At 46.6% G+C, this 23,094-nt stretch overlaps 1 protein-coding gene across 1 annotated transcript in view; it reads left to right on the top strand.

Moving 5' to 3' along the window:
• The first annotated feature begins 196 nt into the window (after positions 1–196).
• Positions 197–23,094, top strand: part of CAPN13 (calpain 13) — a 57,608-nt gene continuing 34,710 nt past the window's right edge. The window contains exons 1-7 of the mRNA XM_070292321.1: positions 197–394; positions 5,556–5,566; positions 7,659–7,665; positions 8,583–8,637; positions 10,257–10,372; positions 15,782–15,915; positions 22,253–22,427. Of these exons, the coding sequence (XP_070148422.1) occupies positions 197–394; positions 5,556–5,566; positions 7,659–7,665; positions 8,583–8,637; positions 10,257–10,372; positions 15,782–15,915; positions 22,253–22,427 (696 nt within the window). The remainder of the gene's footprint in view (positions 395–5,555; positions 5,567–7,658; positions 7,666–8,582; positions 8,638–10,256; positions 10,373–15,781; positions 15,916–22,252; positions 22,428–23,094) is intronic.

Below are 23,094 nucleotides of genomic sequence, written 5' to 3'. Positions count from 1 at the left end.
TTACCCCCCACCAACTGGCTGGGTCCACAGGGGACAGAACTTACCTGGTTCCAGTCTCACTTGTGAAGGTGGCAGACATCTGAATGCCTTCCAGGGCTCACATCCAGTGATGCAAAGTTCCTGACAACTTATCCCTAAAAAATACCTATTTTTCTCACCCAAAAGGAAAGATCTGATACCTCTTCTAGGAAGAACCATGGCACACAACCAGCAGTTTCCAGCCAAGACCCCCATCATCAAATTCAAGGAGCAGGACTTTTACTCCTTGTGGGATCATTGCCTAAACAGAGGGCTGCTGTTTGAGGATGAGACATTCCCTGCTGAGACTTATTCCATAGGTCTGCAGCTCCTCAAGGGAAAAAACCTCTCCAACCTAAGCTGGATGCGGCCAAAGGTGAGTGAAATTCCCCACCAGGGACATGCCCATCTCCTGGGCCCTCTGACTGTCTCCCATGGTACTTCCCACTAAAAATGGATGGGCTTGAAACCTGGTTTTCAGGGCTGGCCCAAACCAAACTGGAAGGAGACTGAAATTCATCTGATCCCCTCAGCTATAGTGTTGCATCCACAGTGGGATGGAAAGACTCTATACCAGGAATCAGGACCCCTGGGTTTTAACACAGTTCTAACACAGCATATCACTAGGTTACATGCCTCAGGATTCCCACGTAAAAAATGGGGAAACAAAGGTATGAGGATTGTAGTAGTAGCTGTAGGGTCTCTTCCATCTCCATAAACGAGCCCCTCTGTCAGTGTTCGTCACTCTTTATTCTGTTCAGGTATCGCTGTCTTTTTCTTTTTTCTTTCCCAGTTAGAGTTTACTCAAAGGGAAGATAACATGTCAATCACTTGTACAATAGGATGAATTTCAACAATTGCCTTGCCTCTCTCACGTGTATTTGTATTTTTAGTCTTATAAAGGCTGATCACCTATGAAAGAGTTTTAGACATCAGTTGTAAAATTAGAGATATTTTGTGGCAATGTTCAAATCCCCTGACTCCCCAACCCCAACAGATGACCACTAACTCTACCTTGCAACCAAGTGAGCCCTCTTGGTTTTTCTAGAACCATCTCAGTTTCAGGACATGAAGCTCCAAGGGAAATTTCTCAGTCCACTAAACATTCTTTTGCCGTCATTTTCAACGATACAAAGGACCTGGCTAAGGGCCACTTTGAGGGCACTGATGCTCAAACATCCTGTTCATGCTTCCAAAAGCAGACAGCAGAACCTAAAACAAGAGGGCAGAGTATAATGTCTAGTAAGCTAATGATTATAATATCACCAGGGTTACTGAATGTGAATGAAACGCCAAGAACTCTGTGGAACACACTCAATGAAGCCAGGTTAGGATATACAGAATAGATGTTTTCTGATGATGGAACAAGACATAAACCCTGGAGTAACCATCTCTTGTCCTAATTCAGGACCAATTTGTAGCTTTGGGGAAGGCGAGGGTGAGTGGGGATCTGATGGAGTTGAGGATGCTGCTTAGTTAAGATGAGGGTGCTTCAAACTTCTAGGATCCATCTCACCAGCCAGAAGCAACAAGTCTCCAGTGACTCTCTTCTGGACTTCACTCCTGAGGAGAACTGAGCAGAGAACTCTATTTAAAGCTTGGAAAGATTATATTTTTCCTCCCTTTGTTATTTTCAGATGAGATTCTTTTAGAATGTTTTTTTTTTCCACAAGGTACTGAGGAATAGATGTGAGACTATATTTGTAGTGTTGGATTTATAACATTTTTATTTAGAAAGGATTGAGTTTTTTATTATCTAATTCCAGCAACATCTCAATTTGTGATGTCTTTTGGGGTCAAGGAGAAACTGAGGCAAACAGAAATGAAATGACTCACACAGAACCATTCCAGGAACCCATAGCAGAGGCAGCCAGGGGCCAAGTACATTTTACTCCCATTTTCCATCTCACCCCAAAGCTTATCCATCCAAAAACTCTACCAGGGGATCAATTTTCATTCCCACATTTCTTTTAAAATGTATATGAGGATATTTCTTTGTATCCCTTATCGCAACTGGCAGCACTCAACACTTGTATTTTTCAGAGCTTTCCATATGTCTTCTCTCTCTCTGTTTTTTGTTCTTTCCCAGTTTTATGAGGGAACAGGTTCAGACAGGTGATGTGACTTGCACAATGTGACATAGTTAGGGAAAGAGCAGGATTTAAACTAAAATCTCTGACTTCACATACTATGTGCCTGCATCCTCAGTTGCTGTCATGCGACTCCTTGTGACCCCATGGACTGTATGTAGCCCACCAGGCTCCTCTGTGCATGGGATTCTCCAGGCAAGAATACTGGAGTGCATTGCCATTTCCTTTTCCAGGCGATCTTCCCAGGGATCAAAACTGCATCTCCTGCATTGGCAGGCGGATTCTTTACCACTGAGCCAACTGGAAAGCACCCCCTCCTCCCCATACTGCACTTTCCCTCATATTGTGTTTTAGGCTCCTGTTTGCTGCTAATAATATATTGTGCATCAATAGAATCTCCTGCTTTGTCTGAGTAACCAGGAATCAATCTCTGTCTGTGTTCTGCCCGTCTTTTCGTTTTTTTTTTTTAGGTGAAAAGAGTGAGGATAAAAATGGTACCAATGCCTAACAAGATTATTTTAAGGAATAAATGAAGACAATACATAGAACATTGTCTAGCACATTGTAAGAACTTACTAAACACTAGTTATTGTTACTCCGATTAATTTGAGAGGGATGGCATAGTGTAGCAGCTACAGGGGCCATCCCCTAGGATTCCTTGGGCTTTCACTGTCCAGTCATCTCAGTTCCAGTCTTCAGCCAATTTCAGCAGACACTTTTAAGGAGAAATGTGGGTCAGAGGAAACCATCTGGGGAGCCCAGAGGAGGCTGGCAGGGAGTGTGCAGGGTGCTTTTCCTCTCACATTCTGCTGTCTATCTCTGTTAGAAGAGTGCCTCCCAATCTAAAGCTTGCTCAGTGCCTGGCCAGAGACCTGACTGGCATCCCCTGAACTTCAGGTATATAGCAGCTGAGGTGGCACCAAGGCTCCTTAGGCCATTTCTGCATTCTGAGTTTTCTAGACAATGGGAAAGCATCCTACTCTAGGGAACTGCTAAACCAGCATGGATATCATCCTACCTCAAGTACTCACTCAGGCTTGGTAGGTTCAGCAACAGAGCGAGAGTCAGGGACATGAAACGAGGCTTGGCTTTCTACACGAAGAAGAAAGGTTGTTTCCCATGTAGCTCATGTTCGCTCTCTCGTTTTGTCTACCTCTTCCTTCTTATCTCCTCTCTCTCTAACAATTAAACCTGATCCATTTTGCTACTGTAGAAGCTCCTCCCATTGCTTCCTTCAGCTTTTCTGGGTTTAAGGAATCAGTAACCCACTCCCCAGACCCTCCCTTCCCCCGACCAGCAGGCAGTCAGGTTCCATAAATGCCTGTGACTGTGCCCAGAGCAAAAGGCGCTGAAAGGACCCAACTCCTCATCCTCCTCAACGCTTCCTGCAGCCCCAGCCTCGGGAGGAGAGATGCCAAGAATTACGCCTGTACTCAGAGACTCTACATGAGATTTCCTTGAACTAAATTTGGTAGAGTCATTTTCTTCTAAAAATTTTATCTCATGAATAATATCAAATTCCATTTATCAAGCATGTCTCTATGCTAAGTATTAATCTAAGCACCTTACATACAACATTTCATTTAGTTGCCATAACAGGCCTCTGAGGAAGATGCTATTGTCTGTGTGTGTGTTAGTCGCTAGTGGTGTCTGACTCTTTGCAATCCCATGGACTGTAGCCCGCCAGGCTCTCTCCATGGGATTCTCTAGGAAAGAATACTGGAGTGGGGATCCAGGGGATCTTTCCAACCCATGGATCGAACCCAGGTCTCATGCATTGCAAGCAGATTCTTTACCATCTGAGCTACTAGGGAAGCCCAGATGATATTATCCTCATTCAATAGATCAGCACCATCCAAAAGAACTTTCTGCGAGGATGGAAATGTCCTTTCTGCAAATACAGGAGCCACTAGTCGCATGTTGGCATCAAGCAATTGAAATGTGGCCAGTGTGACTGAGGTGTTGAAGATTTAATTTCATTTAAATGTAAGTAGCTAATATAGCTTGTGGCTACCATATTGGAAAGCACAGAATTGTGGATAGAGATCTTCACAGCAGGGTCACCAATATGTCAGAGTAAGAGATTGAAATTTCATCTTTGTCTTCATTCTCTAGTGAAAAACATGTTCATTACACACCTGAAGAATGGGCTGTGGGCCCAAAACAGGTTCAGGGTTCAGCACCCAGCCCCACTGTGGATTCTGGCCTGTGGCAAGCCCAGAATGTCACTTACCCAGATGACAACATTCATCTTCCAAGTAACCAGAGCAGAGTTTCCGAAAGGACCATTTACTAGATGTGACTCATCTTGGTTCCAACATAAGTTGTCCCAGAAAGGAAGGGGTTAACAATAGGTAACAGAAGGCAACAGACAGAGAACACAGCAACAGACAATTAGCACAGCACCAAAGAACTTTGATTCCAATAAAGCAAAGTTCTCTAACAAAAAATAGAAAAGGGAGTGACGCTGCCACCTGGCCCTGCCTGAACTCTGGTCACTGGCTGAAAGGGGCTGTGTCTGAAAGCCAGCACGCTAAGCCTGGGGTTTCCCCATCCCAGAGCAGCAACCGTCTGGGGCAGGGCATGAGGAGCTCTTGAAAAGAACACAGGAATCACTGTCTAGAACATAGGAAGTGATGCCACCTTAGAAAGACCCCTCCAAGGTTGACTGCAGTGGAGTGCCTGTCATACCACTTCAGATATGGGTGTGGGTGTGGATGCAGAGAGGGGAGAGGTCGAGATCTCCTATAGGACATAAAAAATAGTAACTGCACAGATATAGCCTGTGACTTCATCTGTTATGAGGAATTGGCACACGTAGTTATGGAGGCAAGACATCCCGCAGTCTGCTATCTGCAAACTGGACACCCGGGAGATCCGGTGGTATAGTGTAGCCCACACGGGAAGGCCCAAGAACCAATGGGGCTGATGATGTCATCCCCAGCCCCTGGGCAGCAGTCAGGTAGAGAAGGGGTGAATTCCCCCTTCCTCTACCTTTTGTTCTGTTCAGGCCCTCCATAGCTTGGATGGCGCCCATCCACGTTGGGGAGGGCAGTCTCCTTTACTGAGTCCCTTGATTCAGATGCTAATTTCATCTGGAAGCACTCCTTTGAAATAATGTATAGCCAAATATCTAGGCATCCTGTAAGCCAGTCAAATTGACACATAAAATGAACCATCACAGCTTCCTTCTGTACGGATGATGTTGCAGAGGCCTCAAAGGGCCAATCTATGTCACAGAATCAGAAAATACTGAAGACCCTGCCTGCTGGTGTGGTCCACGGCAAAGGCACTCTGTGGGTGGAGTGTCTAATGCACAGCCTGCCTCCCGTGTGACCTAGGATAAATCACTTAATCACCAGAGGAGCTATGCAGATCCTGAACTGTACCTCCAGTGACCTACATCCAGCAGCCTGCATATCTGCAAAACTTCTGGGTGATTCTGAGTCACTCCCGGGGTGGAGGCTGCCCATCACCAGTCCTGTCACACTGCCTTACCGTCATGGTGCACCCGGCCCACGTGGTGACAGGGCACCTACCCAGAGCCAGAGGATTTTTATCTTCCAAGCATATTAACCTGTTTTCTCTGAGGGCCTGGTCTCAGAAAGCCGGCCCAGCAGACTGAAATGCTTCTGGGTATGATTTCTGTCTCCTCCTTCCTTTGCTCTTTTGGGATTGCCCAGGACCCTTCTTAACCCAGGGTGAGGAAGGAACAGGTGGCTCAGAAAAAGAGACAAAAAATGCTAGTTTTGTGCCCAGCTTTGATGCACACACTTCTAGTGTTTGTCCATGAACTTGATGACTGATTTTTGGTTTGAAATAATTCCCATTTAATCTTCAGAATGTTAAAGTATCCTTCTGTTCCTACTTGGCAAAATTTGCAGTTTCTTAATTTTAATATACTGGTGAATCAGAAGAAGTTGTGCATTTATGAAATGCCTTCATGGCATTTACTGGAAAGAGAGCAATTATTTTTCTTTTGGCCTATGTAAATGTCATTTGATATCATCAGATATCCTGATAGGAATCCATCCTGGCATCCTACATTTCTATGGCAAACCCTACTTGATGATAGTGGGTTAGTTGTATAATTTATTGTTGATTCCCTTGCCAGGTATTTATTTCAGTATTTTTCCATAAGTGAAATCAGTCTGTGAGGGGGCTGTGTGTGTGTGTGTGTGTGTGTGTGTGTGTGTCGGGTTGGGCATCCAGGCTGTGCTGGCTTCTTAAAATAAACAATGACAGGATTCTTTTTTTTCCCCTAATGCTAAATCTACAAGCAACACAGGAGTTGTTTATTCCCTGAAAATTTGAGAGAACTCAGCAACAAAATTGTGTGTAGAAGCCTTGACAGAGATATTAGGGAGATATTCTTTAATCATTAAAAGAAAAGCTATATCAAGGTTATTGATTGTCAGGTGACTTACCAACTTGGATCATTTTGGGCCATATTAATTTTTGTCCAACAATCTTCAGTATGTTTTAAACCAATTAGTATAGAATTTTACATCATGTTTTTATATTGTTAAACCAAGATTTCTAATTTTATTTGAAATAAGATTCTCTACCATATTAGCCAAAGATTGGGTCTAAGTAAACCTTCTCCCTAAATACAATGTATTTGCTGATCTTGCTGTGTTTCTATTTTGTAATTCATCAGTTGTTCTCTTTATCATTTTCTTCCACCTATATTTGTGAGGCTCTTTTTTTCTTTCTTTTATTTATAATTCGACTGTGTAATTCATGTTTTTATTCTCTCTTGTTTAATAATGAATGCATTGGAGACACTAGGTTTATCCATGAGTGTGGTCTTTTTAATTTTGCAAATACTACAGAAGCAGGGAATCAATATTTATTGAACAGGCCCCTTGTCTGACACTACACTAATATTTCACATCCTTCCTCATTTGTTAAATAATGAAGACTCCTGTTTGGCAAGTCCGTCAGGAGATCACTGTCAATGAAGCATCTTGTCCTCCATGAAGGTTTGGTCACAGCAGCCGGGACATCACGACTTTCTCATTTGATGCCCATTTTCTTACACATGAAGAAACAAGGCTCTAGCAAAGTAAAGGAAGTTGCTTAAGGTCGTCCCAGGAACAATGCAGACAGGATTCCACACCAGGTCCTGCTCTTCTGACCCTCAGCACACCCACCCCTGTTCTGCCCATCAGGGTGGTAAACCAGGAGTAAACGACAAAGAAGCTGCAGCGTTCTTTATGCGGTGGTCAAGAAACCTGAGCCAAAACCCAAACGCCTTCACCCTCTTCTTTAACTCCCTTGAGTGGAGGATCTCCAGCCAGCCTCCACTAAGACCTCGAGTTCCCTCTTCCAGCAGAAAGGGAGGGGACAACTAGAGCCACCGAAGCACCCCAAGTTGCTTTGACACTGGGAGAGCTGATCCCTTCAGGACCCTGTGACAGCTCTGCCCTTCCTGTTGGTGTTAAGAGAGACCCTGAGTTCTGTGCAGCCAAGGGTAGGGCAGAGGGTCAGCTCAGGGGCTCCACTGCAAGGACCTGGGCCTGAGGGCCCCCTTCATGGTCATCAGAGAGGGCCAGTTGTATGCAGAGAAGATGGTGGGAGGAGGCCTGGTGCAGTGGGCTGGCTGACTTGTTTGCAAGCACGCATAGCTTTGTGTGCCCCATGAAGGCTCCACCAGGAAACTGGAAGGCAGTTTATGAAGGGCTGACAGGTCTCACAAGCTACAGGACTTCACATGTTCATGGCTGTTGAGCAGACGAATCCATTTCCACTTTGCAGCCCCGTTTTCTGGGAACTCTCGTCAATGTGAAAAGAAATGACACAGGAACAATTATACCAAATCATGCAAATCCATGCAATGGAGCTACAGGACACAGAGAGGATGCTGAGGAAATCCTGTGGGCTCCTGGTTGCAGGAGAACCTAGAAGCTGCCTGGGGTCTTCCAGAATCAGTCTGGGTGTTAGCCAAGGAGTGGGCAAAGACCTGAGTAATACACAGCCTGCATCCTGTACAGCACGTGGCTGGACTTGAACCTGGAGCTCCGAATGCCTATACTGACTTCTGAGAGATGACATTTCACAAGGACAGTGTGATTATGTTCATAGAAGTTTCCTCTAGTAAATGCATTCTTTTCTTTCTTGGCTGTTTATAGACTCTTAATGAAACACTGCTGTTGAGACCAGGATGGCTGATCATTTGATGTAAGGATCCTGGTCCTTATCTCCTCGTGCAGTCTGCCCATGCATTCATTGCCTATCTGGGCAGTTACACATATGCCCCTCTGACATCTGCCTCCCTGTTAGCAACAAAACCTGAAGAATGAGGGGAACTTTCCTAACTCAGATCCTAAACACCTCTTTACAAAGTAACCTCTACTCCTCAAAGACGAGGAGAGTGATATCTTGGGTACCACCCTGGGAGACAGAGGGATAAAAGATGCTCATGGCTTTCCCCTGCTCTTTTCTAAGGATTTATTGGAGGGTAAATCAGAGCCTCTCTTCATCCTGGAAGGTGCGAGCAGATTCGATATCCAACAAGGAGAGGCAGGTAAGAACTCAACCTCTTTCTTCTTGGACCTGGATGGAGGCAGGCTGCCCATAGTCCACCTCTGAGCAGCAGTGGGTGGAGAGAAGTGCCCCTACTCAGCCCCATAGAGGCCGGCACCCTCAGTGTTGCTGTGGTTGGACTACTCGTGCTCAGACCTTCAGCCTGCAAATCAGCTTAGCAGTGGGTGTGCAGAGCCCTTTAGGGAGAGAAATTGTCAGAGAAAAGGAGAAAATATGCACAGAGTTTAGTCTGAGCACTGAGTAGAGGGAAGTAAATGTTTATTGAACTTCTGCAAGGCTTTGCTAGATACTTTGCATGAAATAGTTCATTAACCCTGCAACATCCTCATTTTATATATGCGGAAGCTAGGGGTCCAAGGGACACAATAATGTCTTTCATGTCACAAAAGCAATACATGACAGAGTTGAGTTTGAATCTAGAGCTGTGTGACTCCCTCCAACCCACTGGACAGGCACAGGGAGGAGTTGTTGCTGAGACCTGAGGAGTGTGGCAGAAGAAGGGAGGCCCCTGGGCGGTAGCAGGTGTGGCCATGCAACACCCCTGAGCAAGAGCCCTAGGAGTGGGCGGCGAGACTCCTTGGGGTGGGCAAGTGGGCATGGAGCCCAGAGACATAGCAAAATAAGACACAACCCTTGGGACTCCCCTGGTGGTTCAGTGGCTGGGGCTCTTTGTTTCCAGTGCAGGGGGCCCAGGTTTGATTTCTGGTCAGCAAACTACATCCCACCTGCCAGAACTAAGACCCAGTGCAGCCAAATAAATAAATAAGACACAACCCTTCTGACAGCAGGCCTTACGCCCTTAGAATGTCACTTTCCAGTTGATGCCCTGGCACTTGGACTTCACCTGGTGAATTTGATAGAAGCCTGCCTGGCTTGCTGTCTGTGTTGGAGAAAGTCCCCTCCAGCCAGTAGCCTCCTGATGGGAGAAGGGACCTCTCCCAGGGCATCCTTGTGGCTTCTGCACCCAGCAGCATGCCTGACTTGAAAGGGCATTCAAGCCATTGTGTGAAGATGGAGAGAAGACTCAGGAGAAGAGGGTGAGCTTACTCAAAAGGGCTCACAGCGACCTTCAAGGAGAAACTCAAAGCCATGTTCCCTCAAGGGGGAAGAGGGGAGAACCTGGATATGGGCTGGAAAGGCCCCAAAACCAGGAGGGACTGAGTAAATATTAGCAAAGAAAAACAGAAATCTGTTCTCCCCAATTTTAGAGTGCACCATTGCCACCGATGCTGGCAACAAAATTTGCTGTAACTTTGGTTCTGGGCACCTTGGGCCAAAAGAGAATCAGAAGGCAAGTTGGCCCATCCGCTTGGCTGGGGCTCTCCTGACTACACTACCGTCACCATCATAGCAGCACCAACACCACCATCCCTATCCCTGCTCCACCCCTATCCCCACCACTGTCTCCATAACTACCACCATCACCTCTATCTTACTTGGAACTGACCCCAGTGAATCTTTCCCCCGATTCTCCTCTCTCAGACAGAAAAAAAAAAGCATTATTAGGAAGGAGGTACGCCAACTCTGAGCAGCGCATGGGGTGGGGCTTTCAGGTGTGTCCTAACAGCATCTCATGACTTACATCCCCCTCCCCTCCAGGGGATTGCTGGTTCCTGGCAGCACTGGGGGCCTTGACACAGAGTCCAGGGTATCTGAAGAAGATCCTCACAGACCAAAGCTTTTCATACCAGTATGCGGGGATTTTCCATTTTTGGGTAAGTATGCTGCTGGGATGCTCCTTAAATGGGATTCTCTGTGAGCCTAGGGAGGCAGCTGTCTTGAACATTCTCTTGGTCTAGCAGCCTGAGATGCGGGAGAGACACATAAGTGTTAGTTAATGTGTGTTAGCTCCTCAAAAGGATTTGAACTCAGGATCTGGCAACACATAGGGAAGAAAACAGTTAACATGTTCATTTGCTTTTTTCCATAGCATCTTTTTTGTTTTCTTTTTCTTTTTTTCCATAGCATCTTATGGAAAGATCTGAAAGAACATTTTAGGCAACCCAATAAAAAGTATGGCAGAAACAATCAGCCAAAGAAAAGTATTATTGATCAAAGACCCCGTACACCATTGTGATTTTGTCTGTCTGGCCTGTGCCACACCCTGTTGTTTTGATTTCAGCAGCTTCACAGTGAGTTGTGACAGCTGGTGGCACGTGTTCTCCTTCATTATTCAGTGTCTTTCCCTCAAAAATATTTTATCTTGTTGATTCTTGCACATTTATTCTTCTGTGAGAATTTTTAAATCATTGCATCTAATTAAAAAGAAAAGCCACCATGAAGCAGAGTAGAGCAGCATTAAATTTATGTATTAATTTGGAAAGATCACATTTTTATTATTGTAATTATTTCTTTCCAAAAGCACAGTATATCTTTCCATTTATTCAGAACTAGTTTTATGTCCTTCAATAAAATGCTATAGTTATGTTTTGATATTCCTTCCATATCCTTCTTGATAAATGTATTCTCAGATATTTTACAATTTTGTAGCTAACATGAATGATTTTTCTAACTATATGTTGATGAAAAGAGAATGCTAGTCCTTTTTTTATGTTAAGTTGTATCTAGCTACCTTATCAAATTCTCTTATTCTAATTTTTTCTTTATTAATGTCTGGATATTTTTTAGTTATCAAATATTATCCACAAATAAAGATACTTTTGTCTCAATATTTATTTTTTATAGAGTTATTTTGTTTTGCTGTATTAATTAGAAGACTGTAATTTTGAATGAGGTGACAAGAGCAAAATTCTGCCTTCTCTTGATTTTAGTGGCATACTTTCTGGTATACCATTCTTTTAATCCACTGTTGGATTCAAGTTGCTAAAAATTTATTAGAATTTCTGCATCTATATCACATGTACAATTGGATTCCAGATTTTTGTTGTTTTGCTTTGGAGTTATACTAGCTTTTTGATATGAGCAAACTGAGATTTACTTTGATCTGAAATAATTTATATAATGGTTGTTAATCATTGATTATCTGTTCTTTGCAAGTGAAATAGACAATTGTTAAATTGTCTGGACCTATCTCCTTTTAAAATATGATTTCTTTAACTCTTCCAGTGTGTTCAATAGCTATTGATCTGCTTGGGCCTCTTATTTCTTCTGGAGTTAATTCTTGAAATTTATATTTTGCTGGGAGAATCAACTATTTCTTCTATAGTTTTAAATGCATTACCCCAAAGTTGCTTAGATAAGTCTCTGAAATTTTATTTAATTTCCTCTAATTTGTGGTTAAGTCTACTTTATCAATCTCTTTGCTATATATATATATATATATGTTAATAAATTATCCAGTGGTTTTAAGTTTGATATATGCAGTCAAGTTCTCTGATTTATAGATTATATGATCTGCAATTATCTCTTTTGTCTTGGCTTATCTTTTGTCTGTTTGATTTGTCACATTCTAAAAGAAGTGAATTAAAGTTCTTTCCCAAAGTTATAGTTTGGAGGGTTCCTTTTATGTTTTGACTTTATAGTTTTCTTGCTCTATTCTTTTGTACCCAAATAATTATGTTTTTGCTCTTCAGCTTTTAGAACAAAACTTACACAATATCCCTCTTTGTTACGTATGAAGCTTCTAACCTTGACTCCCTCCTCACCTGATTTTCACATTGCTACTCTAGATTCCTGTTACTTACATTTCCCTGTTATATTTTTGCTCATCCTTTCACTATCAATTTTACTCTCACTATGTTACAAGTATGTTTCTTGTCCAAAATATATTCAAAACTCACCATTCAAATTCACCATTGTTTCCTTCAGCCTTCATTTCCCCTTAAGATTTTTGTTCTAACTTCATTATCATTTGGTAGGAGTAATTCCTTGAATAGTTTCCTCAGATTACGTATTTTTTTCACTTGCTCTTTCTTTAAAACAGTATTTCAGTTGGATTTAGGATTTTTGGATTACATTCCTTTTTCTCAAAAATCTGTAAACATTTTTCCATTGTCTTATAGCTTCTCCAGTGTTGCAGAAGAAATATCCAATCTATTTTCTTGACCTTGTATGCAACACATTCTTTCAAACTGCAAATTTGTATGATCAAAACTGTGATCCCACTCACAGTCTCATCCGATCCCAGTCACAGTGTGAGGTGGTTCTACTCTTACCACCATTTGATAGATAAGGAAACTGAGTCACAGAGAATTAAGCATCTTATCCAATAGCTATTGCTCAGGAAAAAGCTAGGCCTGGAGCACGGTTCCACTGACTGGACACTGACTCCTACACTTTGCCATCCAATCTCTCTCCTTGGTTCGGAAATTTCTTTAGAATATGTCCAGATGTATGCCTTTTTTTATAATTAAATGTATTTATTTTTAATTGAAGGATAATTACTTTACAGTATCCTGTTGGTTTCTGCTGAACATCAACATGAATCAGCCATGGGTATACCTATGTCCCCTCCCGCTTGAACCTCCCTCCCACCTCCCTCCCCATCTCACTCCTCTAGGTTATTACAGAACCCTGGTTTAAGTTCCCTGAGTCATACAGCAAATTCCCATTGGCTGCCTATTTTCCCTGGTGGCTCAGATGGTAAAGCATCTGTCTACAATGCGGGAGACCCAGGTTCGATCCCTGGGTCGGGAAGATCCATGGGAGAAGGAAATGGCAATCCACTCCAGTACTATTGCCTGGAAAATCCCATGGACAGAGGAGCCTGGTAGGCTACAGTCCACGGGGTCGCAAAGAGTCAGACACAACTGAGCTGCTTCGCTTACTTACTTAACGTATATGTTTCCGTGTTACTCTTTCCATACATCCCACCTTCTCCTTCCTCCCCCACCCCGCTGTAAGTCTGTTCTCTATGTCTGTGTCCTTTTGAAGAATAATCTTGCCTGGAATTCAGTAAGCCCCTTCTTTCTGAAGACCTGCCTCCTTTTTCTGCTCAGCTGTTGCCTTCCATTTTTTTTCTGGGCATCCTCCTTTATCCTGTTTTCTCTTCCTGAAGTCCAATTATTTGCATGCTAGGTCTTCTAACAGATGATGCTGATATTACTGGTCCAAGGATCACACTGAAAAGTTAGCCAGAGGGGGCAGGGTTTAGCTGTGTCCAGGCTCACCTCAAAGCTACAAGTGGTGGAGAGACAGGTGGTTAGGACAAATTGAGGTCTAGGCAGGGTATGCTCTGCCCTTCTGGAAGGTGAAGAAAGTCCCACGGTTCTCCAGAAATAGCTGCAGTGTTGACCTCTGTATATCTGTTCTTTCTGAGTTTGGGCACAGTTCTCAGTAAAGAGCCTTGTATCTGGGCAACTTGGATGCTTTGCCCAAAACCCTTCTGGTTTCCTGCAGATACTTGGGTGCTGGTCAGATGGCTGCCTGTTAAAGGGTGCAGATATTATCTAGGGGCCAGCCCTCCTCATCCAGAGAAGTGAACTAGGAAACACAGATCGCTGACCTCATTCTTGACAAGCCCATTTTCATCAGGCCATTTACATCCTTTCTGGGAACAGTGATTTTATCTGAGGTTCCCTTTGTATAGGGAGAGCAAGTCTGGTCAGCTCTACTGGCCTGGGAAGGTGCAAGTATAGGTAGAACCAATCAGAGGGGCTCATTCAAGCCAGGACTCACTCACTCTTGGTGGCCTACTGTGTGCTGGGCACTATCCTAGGTGCTGAACAAAAAGGCTATTGAAAAAACAGTTCCTTCTTTCAAAACTGTGATCCCACTCTCACAGTCTCGTCCGATCCAGTCACAGTGTGAGGTGGTTCTTACTCTTACCACCATTTGACAGATGAGGAAACTGAGTCACAGAGAATTAAGTATCTTATCCAATAGCTATTGCTCAGGATAAAACTAGGCCTGGAGCATGGTTCCACTGACTAGACACTGGCTCCTACACTTTGCCATCCAATTAAACTCCAGTCGGTCTGTGCTTCTGGTACCCTCCATCCAAAAGCCAGGGTTATCTTCCTCGGTGCTTCAGACATGTTCAGTGGCCTCACTAGAATAGCGTCTCTGCTGGCTCCCCACTTCAGCCGCCTGTACATCTGACCGTAGTGGGGACGCAGACCCACAGCTCTGAGAGCACCAGCTCCAGTGGACTGGTTCGTTAAAGACCGCAAGAACACCTTCTTTGTTTTGTCTCCCCTGACATCTCTGTCTTGGTCTCCATCTCTGCTTCAATAATGCATCCTCATGCAGGTGCAACAGTCCAACACCTGGGACATTCAGCTGTGGACAAGGCCACGCGGATGGCTCCCCCTCACCACGAGCAGGTGATGGATCACATCCACCCGGCCTTACTCTGAACCATGCTGTTGGAGGCTTGCCTGTGTCAAGACTCAGGCCTAAGGCCAGAAGCCCTGTTGCTGATCCAGAGACCAGCAAACAAACTCCAAAAAGCTGCCTTTGTTATGAATCTTCGTCATTTGGCAGCATCCCCGGGTGAACCATTAAGAGTTGAATGCTGAAGATTAAACCAGTCTGTTTTGGAGAGGAACATCTGGTTCGCTCACGCTCTTGGCGGCAGCAGTGCCAGCCTGCTTCATTGCTGCTGCTCTGATGGCAGAGCCAGCCGGACGTGAGGACAGGAGGGCCGGGGTGAGGCTCAACCTGCTCAGTCCTCCCCAGCAACCTCACGTTCGGAGGCCTCTGTGTCCTGCCCACTCTGTGGCTACCATCTGGGATGCTTTCCCACCTCCTTGCCACCTGCAGGAATCCTGCCCTTCTTCCCTTGAGCCTCCAGCTCCCCAAAGACTCTCCTTCCCCATCAGGACACTCCCAGTCAGCTATTCTCCTCTGCTATCAGCATCTGCTCTTGCTGCACCCATTTTGTACACAAGATGTACCTGGAGCCTCTTGCGTGTGTCCGAAGCTCACAAAGGCCATGCCAAAGTGAGGCAGGAATTAGTAGCAAAGTCCAGCTAGACCCGAGACGCCTTCCTCCCTGCCTGTGTTTTCCTTGATTAACTCGACCTGTGACTCACCTGTCAGTGAGATGACAGGCCCGTCCCCTGTCTGCCAACCTGGGCTTGGATTTTGATCTGCATAGACTTCTCGTCACACTGTGGTGGTCATGTGGCGATGGTGGTAATCTTTTGGCCTGGGTTGGGGGATCAGCACCTCCCTCCTGCCCCAGCTCTACTAAGGCATATATTTTGCTCTCTCTCCTCCAGTTCTGGCGGTGTGGCCAGTGGGTGGAAGTGGTCATTGACGATCGCCTACCTGTCCTGAACAACGAGTACCTCTTTGTCAAACCACGCAACAAGCGAGAGTTTTGGCCGTGCCTGCTGGAGAAGGCCTACGCCAAGTAAGGATGGGCCTGTCCCCATGCCTGGGGTCTGGATACTAGCCCTGCCCGCCCAGCCACTAGCCCTGACAGATGCTCCCCGCCAGTCGGTCCCGAGACTTTTGGCAACTCTGCTCAATTCAAGCAGTGCCCCTGGGAGCCTCAGAGCCTTTGCCACCTCGTGGGACATCCTATATAAATAATTACATGTGCAAGGCTGTGTTAGACACAGCCATTGGGAGGGACCCAGAGGCACACAGCGAGGGGTGGGCGGGGCAGAGCTGGACAGAAGTAGGGACTGACAGTGGTACTATTTTCGGGGCTGGTGTACAGGCCCAAATAAAATACAAATATCATGGGCAAAGTCTGCTGAGAGGGCAGAGAAGAGACAGTAGTTCTGACTTTCTGACTCACAGAGAGTCAGCTGACACTGCACAGTGGAGGTGGCAGTGATTGAGGCCTTAAAGGATGGGTGAGATTTCAGAAGAGGGAGAGGGGACATGGGGGCATGGACATCCCCAACAATGGGAATGATAGGAGCAGCAACCCCGGCAGACAGTCTGGGGCCTGGTGTGGGTACCGTGAGATTGGATTTATGTGTGTGGGGCAGGGCAGGAGCTGCTTATTATCATATGGTCTAAACACCCTGTGTCAAGGACTATTTTCTGGTGTTCACAAGCTGAAGTACCTATGAACTCCTCAAGTCACGTGCTTCGCTTGCACAATTTGGGTTGATTTTATTCAACAGATGTTTATTGTGCCTTTTGTCATAGTCTAGGCACTGCACTGCATGCTGGAATAGAGATGCTCAGGCTGGCCCAGGTGGGGTATGCAAGAGTTACATGTGTGTAAGAGGTTGCTAGCATCAAGAGCCACACAAGGGAGGGACACATCACAGCTAGGAATCAATACTAGGAGACAGAAGGCCAGGGAACCCCACATTTCGGGAGAAAATGAGTAGTGGAGAGTGTTCTGGAATCAAGTTCCCCAAAGATCTTCCTAACCAATGCTTAAGCATTGGTTCATATGGGGAAGCCAAGACTCCGAATGGTGATGTGATGGCAGGTGAAAGTGATTAACCTGAGTCCACTGAGGTCTTTGGTCATTTGATCAGGCGACATTATTTGGCAAGACTGTAGACCCCACCCCGCCCAGTCTTGGGCTCTGAAGAATGGTTCCGACCCCACAGACCACTACCAGTCCCTGTCCTGCTGAAGGGCACATAGCTAGCACTCTTTTTAAACATTGTTTCTTTTGAGTCAACTTGTTCAAAACTAAAGCTGTTACTCATTTCCAGTGTCAGGAAGAGCTGGACATTAACATTTGAGAATGAAGCCCAGAAAACAACCAAGGCGGTTGAAACAATCCATATGTTTTGGGAGGTTAATTCACTTCTAAGCTTCTTATGCAAATACTGCCATTATCTTTCTTGGGTGGATTCAGCACTCACCATTCCAGGGCTTCATTTTTTTTTTTTTTTTCCTTTATTGAAAGGGGGGAGCAAGGCGGTTCACTTGGAGAATTAAGAGAGCTCGAGAGTCAAGTGATGACTTTGACCTCATTTTGTTAACAGCTGACCTAAAGCTGTCATTCAGCTTGAAAAGAAATGGGAAACTGGACTCAGAATCCACATTGAACTGCCTGAAGAAACCTAGAGCCGGAGAAAATGTTGCCAACTCCAAAGCTATTTAAAAGCTTTCCCCTCCATCAAAGAAGGGGATTGTAGAATGTGGAGGAAATCAAATAGAGCACATCAGACCTAGACGGAGCCTCTTTCAGCATCAAACCCTACCTTCTCTGAAAGATGAGGAAACCGAGGCTAGTGGGGGATGAAATGACTTGCCCAGAGTCACACAGTGTTTGAAGCCAAGCTGGGATCAGATCTGTCCTCCCCAGGCACATGCCTGTCCATCATCCCTTGACACTGCCTGTCCTAGAAGAAAAGGATTTGTCTTTTGCTTCTTTTTGCTTCAGTCTCTGGCCCACAAGAACAAGCATGGAGAACCCCACATGTCTGAGTGGAGAGGTCCTCTTTCCCTCCCAGGGTGTAGAGGACACTGAGTGAACATTTGGATTCCAGACTTTGAAACACTGTTGCAGCTGGGGAGTCTGGAAATGAATTGGTCAAGTGAGTCAGATGTGGAGGGGAAAAAATATATATTTGCCTGTTTTTTTTTCCCCAGAGGTCACAAAACAGGAGAGTGGGGGACAAAATCTGGTAGGCTGCCTAGCATCCTTTCTGGGATCTCTGCGACTCAGAATTACAGCCTTTCGGCATCCTTCCTGGATCTGACCTGACATCTGAATTCTTCCCTCTCTCCTATCATTGTCAGGTAGAGAGACGTTTTTCTAAAATGAGGCTGAAGCTGAGGGGCGAGAACAAGGCTCTCTCAGAATTCCTGGGTCCAGGTGACAGGCGTAGTGACAGGTGTGGCAAACGCAGCGCTCTCTGTCTTTCCCTCCCTTTCTATTTCCTGTCAGCCAAGGTGGCTGAGAAGAGCTGCCATGTCCCTGAAACACAAGCAGGATCTGTGAGCTCGTGTCTGTAAAGCAGAGAGAGAGCTCTGTCTAAACACCCAGCCACTGCTGGGACAGGATACATAGGCATCAGGGAGACATAGCGAGAGGAGGCTGTGGACGACACCGAGAGAGGGGCTGCTGGCCGTGGATCCTTCCCCTTTCCTTTGGTGTCTCTGTGATGGCTCCAGAGGGTAGGGTGCTGACATCAGATACAAGAGTCATATGTGTGTAAGAGGCTGCTAGCATCAAGAGCCACACAGGGAGGGACACATCACAGCTAGGAATCAATACCAGGAGACAGAAGGCCAGGGGACCCCACATTTCGGGAGAAAATGAGGAGTGGAGAGTGTTCTGGAATCAAGTTCCCCAAAGATCTTCCTAACCAATGCTTAAGCATTGGTTCATATGGGGAAGCCAAGACTCCGAATAGTGATGTGATGGCAGGTGCAAGTGATTAAGCTGAGTCTGCTGAGGTCTTTGGTCAAGTGATCAGACATTATTTGACAAGACTGAAGACCTGGGACCATGCAGTTGTGGGCCCTAAAAAAAGGTTCCAATCCTATACACCACCACCAGTCCCTGTCCTTCTGGAGGGTGCATTGCCAAGTACTGTTTTTGTACATTGTTTCTTTTGAGCCACCTTGTTCCTAACTGAAGCTGTTGCTCATTTCCAGTGTCAGGAAGAGCTGGACGTTAGCATTTGAGAATGAAGCCCAGATAACAAGACGAGGCTTGTAGACACTGAGGTCGTGGCCCTGGAGTGACGGGACAGAGCCAGCAGGGCCTCCCTGGTGTGGCTCTAGTGCAGTTCTATTTGAAGCCAGAACGGGGTGTGGCAGCAAGGGAGGTGGGTCATGCTGGTGGGCTCTGGAATAGATTCTAAAACCCTGGTCTTGGGCTTCCCCGGTAGCTCAGACGGCAAACTGTCTGCCTGCAATGCAGGAGACCTGGGTTTGATCCTTGGGTCCGGAGGATATCCTGGAGAGGGAAAGGGCAACCCACTCCAGTACTCTTGCCTGGAAAATTCCATGGATGGAGGAGACTGGTAGGTTACAGTCCATGGGATCGCTAAGAGTCAGACACAACTGAGCAACTTCACTGGTTCACTGGTCTTGGTGACCTTCTGGCACCCTCAGCGCCCTCTTAATCTATGACCCAGAGCCTGAAAACATGTTGAAAATCAAGTGAGTCAGATATACTGAGACCCACCTGGGCACAATCGTGACCAAAGGGAAGCTTTGCAGTTGACTCAGCAAACATCACAGAGATAAGAGTCTAATACCAAACATAACCCTAGTCAGAGAGAGGGAGATAAGATTTAGAACCAGTTTAATAACAAGTCGAGATCCATCTGTCATCTGTTTCTTGTAGAATGGCCGTTGGGTTCTGTGGGTCCTTTGCTTTCATTAAAACAAGGCTTTCTCAGCATCCATGGTGTTTGTACCTGGGACAGTGTCCTGCGGAGAGCGGCTGCTTATCTGTGCTTGCTGGTGTGGGTTTATGTGAATTTTGGGGGTCTCAGGGGAAGAGAACAGCAGAGTTGGAAGTATGCTGAGAGAGAGATGTCTGAGGGGCCCCAGAGCAGATCTGGGTGAAGGGCTGAGGACTGGGAGGGGTCTTATCCGAGGCCATGGGCCCCAGTAGAGGCGGCAGCAGAATGGACCCACGCCTGACCTTCATCACCAGAAAGCAAGCCAAGGCCAGGGCTTTCTCTGGGAGGGGCTTGGCCACTGCTTGCCCGTCAGGGACAGGAAAGCTGAGATCCCTGGCCAGGGCCAGGCAGTGATGGGGAACATGCCCACCAGACAGCTTTGACTATGGGTGGCAGGGTCTCCCACCCAGCCCGGCTCACCTCGTGTTGTTGTGGGTTTGCCCTGCCTGTATTTTAGGACCCCACAGTAACCTTTCCAGGTCACCTCATTGACAGGAATTTGAGTTCTCAAACCAAATATGACCTCATCCATCCGGCCCCTGCTGTAGGCTTTCCCCGTAATCTATCAATCTTGCCTCTCCCAGGAGCACCAGTCAGTCCATCACTGGCCCCACTCCACCACACTCTTCCGGCTCCAAAGCCTCCCTGACTTGTTCTTCCTCCCCAGAGTGTCTGTCCCACTCTCCTTGTTGTCCAGTCGCTCAGTCATGTCCGACTCTTTGTGACCCCATGGACTGCAGCACTCCAGGCTTCCCTGTCCATCACCAACTCCCGGAGCTTGCTCAAACTCATGTCCATTGAGTCAGTGATGTCAGCCAACCATCTCATCCTCTGCCGCCCACTTCTCTTACCCTCAATCTTTCCCAGCATCAGGGTCTTTCTCAATGAATCAGCTCTTTGGCTCAGGTGGTCAGAGTATTGGAGCTTCAATATCAGTCCTTCCAATGAATATTCAAGGTTGATTTCCTCTAGGATTGACTGGTTTGATCTCCTTGCAGCCCAAGGGACTCTCAAGAATCTTCAATACCACAATTTGAAGGCGTCAGTTCTTCAGTGCTCAGCCTTCTTTATGGTCCAACTCTCACATCCAGACGTGACTACTGGATAAACCATAGCCTTACTTGGATAAAACTTAGTTCAGAGTTGTGCCCCTTCTCAGAAACTTTCCCAGAACCCCCAGTCACTTCTTCTCTGTTCCAAGCTGATCCACGTGCTCTCATAATTAACAGACACCCGAGGAAGGCCAAGCAACCTGACGTGTCCTTTGAAGGGGAGAGCATCTCGGTGGCAAGTGCTGCTGTTCAGGGGGGACAGTAGAAGCAGGGAAGCAGGGACTTGCTGTCCCAATTGTGCCCACGGGAAGCACACCTCCGTGAGCCAGACCCGCTCCACATGCTGTCTGTGCTTTACTGGCAGCACCGCTGCAAGAGCCCGTTCCCTGGATGAGCAGAGGGGACCTTGAGAAGCTCAGCCTCCTGCCCAAGCCTGAGACATCATGACAGGGGAGGCCAGGAGGTGGCCCAAGCAGACTGGCTCTTGAGTCGAGACTGCCTCACCAGTAGGTGATTGGGGCTGCCACAGTTGGGAGAAAATTGGGAGGAAGGCAAGATAGGAGTAAAGCTGGGCTTTTCTCGGGGTGTGGGTCCCGAAGCAGAAACCCCGTGGGAGGGTGGGAGAGGCACTTTGGAGTACGGGTCTGAGAGTTTAGCTGGTATGTATGGGGGATGTGTATGGAAGCCTTGTCCTCACCTGTGTTACCTTCAGTGACATCACCTCCCTGATGATTCTTGGGATTGGGGGAGGGTTAGTTCTGAGGATGGAAGGGGGAATTCTGCATCAAGCTTCACACAAGAGTAAGGACTAAGGCTGCTTATGGTCACAGAGGGCATCAGAGTTGTTGACTGTGGTCTCTTGGAGGGCAGAGGTCTCACTTGTCTTTGAATACAAAGTACCATGCACACAGCCAGTACTTACCACTGTTGTTAAACAGGAAACAGTGGATCCTCATTGTATTAACAGCCAGTCTTTATTAAAAGCTTTCCATGTGCCAGGCACTATGTGAAGCCCAGTCCTAGGAGGTTAAGTAACTTAGATAAGGTCAAGCAGTTAAATATCTGGGGAGATTGGGATTTGACCCTTGGCCTGTGGCCCCAGCACCTGCATTCCTAACCTCTATATAATGCTGCCACCTGTGAGACTGCCCAGGGGACCAGGAAAAAGAAGCGATAAGGGTGGCACATTGCTAGAATCTTTATCCAGGAGGACAGAAGTTGGGCGGATGGCCACAGCCAAGGGGTGGTTTGGTAAATCCTTCCCCTGGGAAATACACAGAAGTCCAGGGTGCTATCTCCCTTCCTGGAGGCACCAGAGGCACCACTGGGGTTGATCTGCCTTCCTCTTTCTCAGGTTTCATGGGTCCTATGCCAACCTGCACTATGGCTACCTCCCCGATGCCCTGGTGGACCTCACGGGAGGGGTGGTCACCAACATCAGCCTGCACTCATCCCCGCCTGACCTGATGACGCTGGTGAAGACGGCAGCGGAGGCAGGCTCTCTGATGACCTGCGGCACCCTGGCCGGGGTGAGTGGGTCAGGGATCTTGTTACACTGTTCAAGCCTTTCCTCACCCCTGAGTGGTCAGCCACTGGCCCATTCAGTTCGTAAGGGGAATGGCCAAGTGACCACCATGGAGCACTGATGCTGTGCTTTGTTGACACTGCCTCGTTTAATCCTCGCAATAGCCCTCCATGAAACCGGGAGCGCAGAATTCACTTACAGAAGAAGAAATGGGCTCAGGGAGGCTAGGTGAAACGCCCAGCATCACACAGCCGGTAAGCGGCTGAGCAGGGCTTCAGGCGCTGTCGTCTAATGCTGAAGCCTTTGCCCACTGCTCCCTGTGACCAGAAGCAGTGGGGTTCAGAGTGATCGGGGGAGGCCCTTTGATTCTCACTGGCTGTAAAGGCAGCACCCTAAAGGCAGCATCCCCCATTGTGAAAAGCTTGGCTCACCCTCCAAATTATCTGATTCTGTTCCAAGGCAGCCAGCGCCTGATCCCTGCAGATCCTTCCTTCGCTCTTTAACCACGTGGGCTTTGAGTCACATGCCCCTGGTCTGGAACACCACCTGAAACCAAAATGCACTTTAAATCCCAATTCCTCATGGCCTGGAGGTGGCAGGTCTTCCTGACTCCCACAAAATGCCCAGAAGATATGTGTTGGGATATGTCTCATTGATAACAAGCCATTAGA

This window comes from Ovis canadensis, chromosome 3 (genome assembly GCF_042477335.2).
Source record: "Ovis canadensis isolate MfBH-ARS-UI-01 breed Bighorn chromosome 3, ARS-UI_OviCan_v2, whole genome shotgun sequence".
NCBI classification, from domain to species: Eukaryota; Metazoa; Chordata; class Mammalia; order Artiodactyla; family Bovidae; genus Ovis; species Ovis canadensis.
The sequence above is the reverse complement of the archived record's forward strand: the minus strand, read 5'-3'. Positions and strand labels throughout refer to the sequence as shown.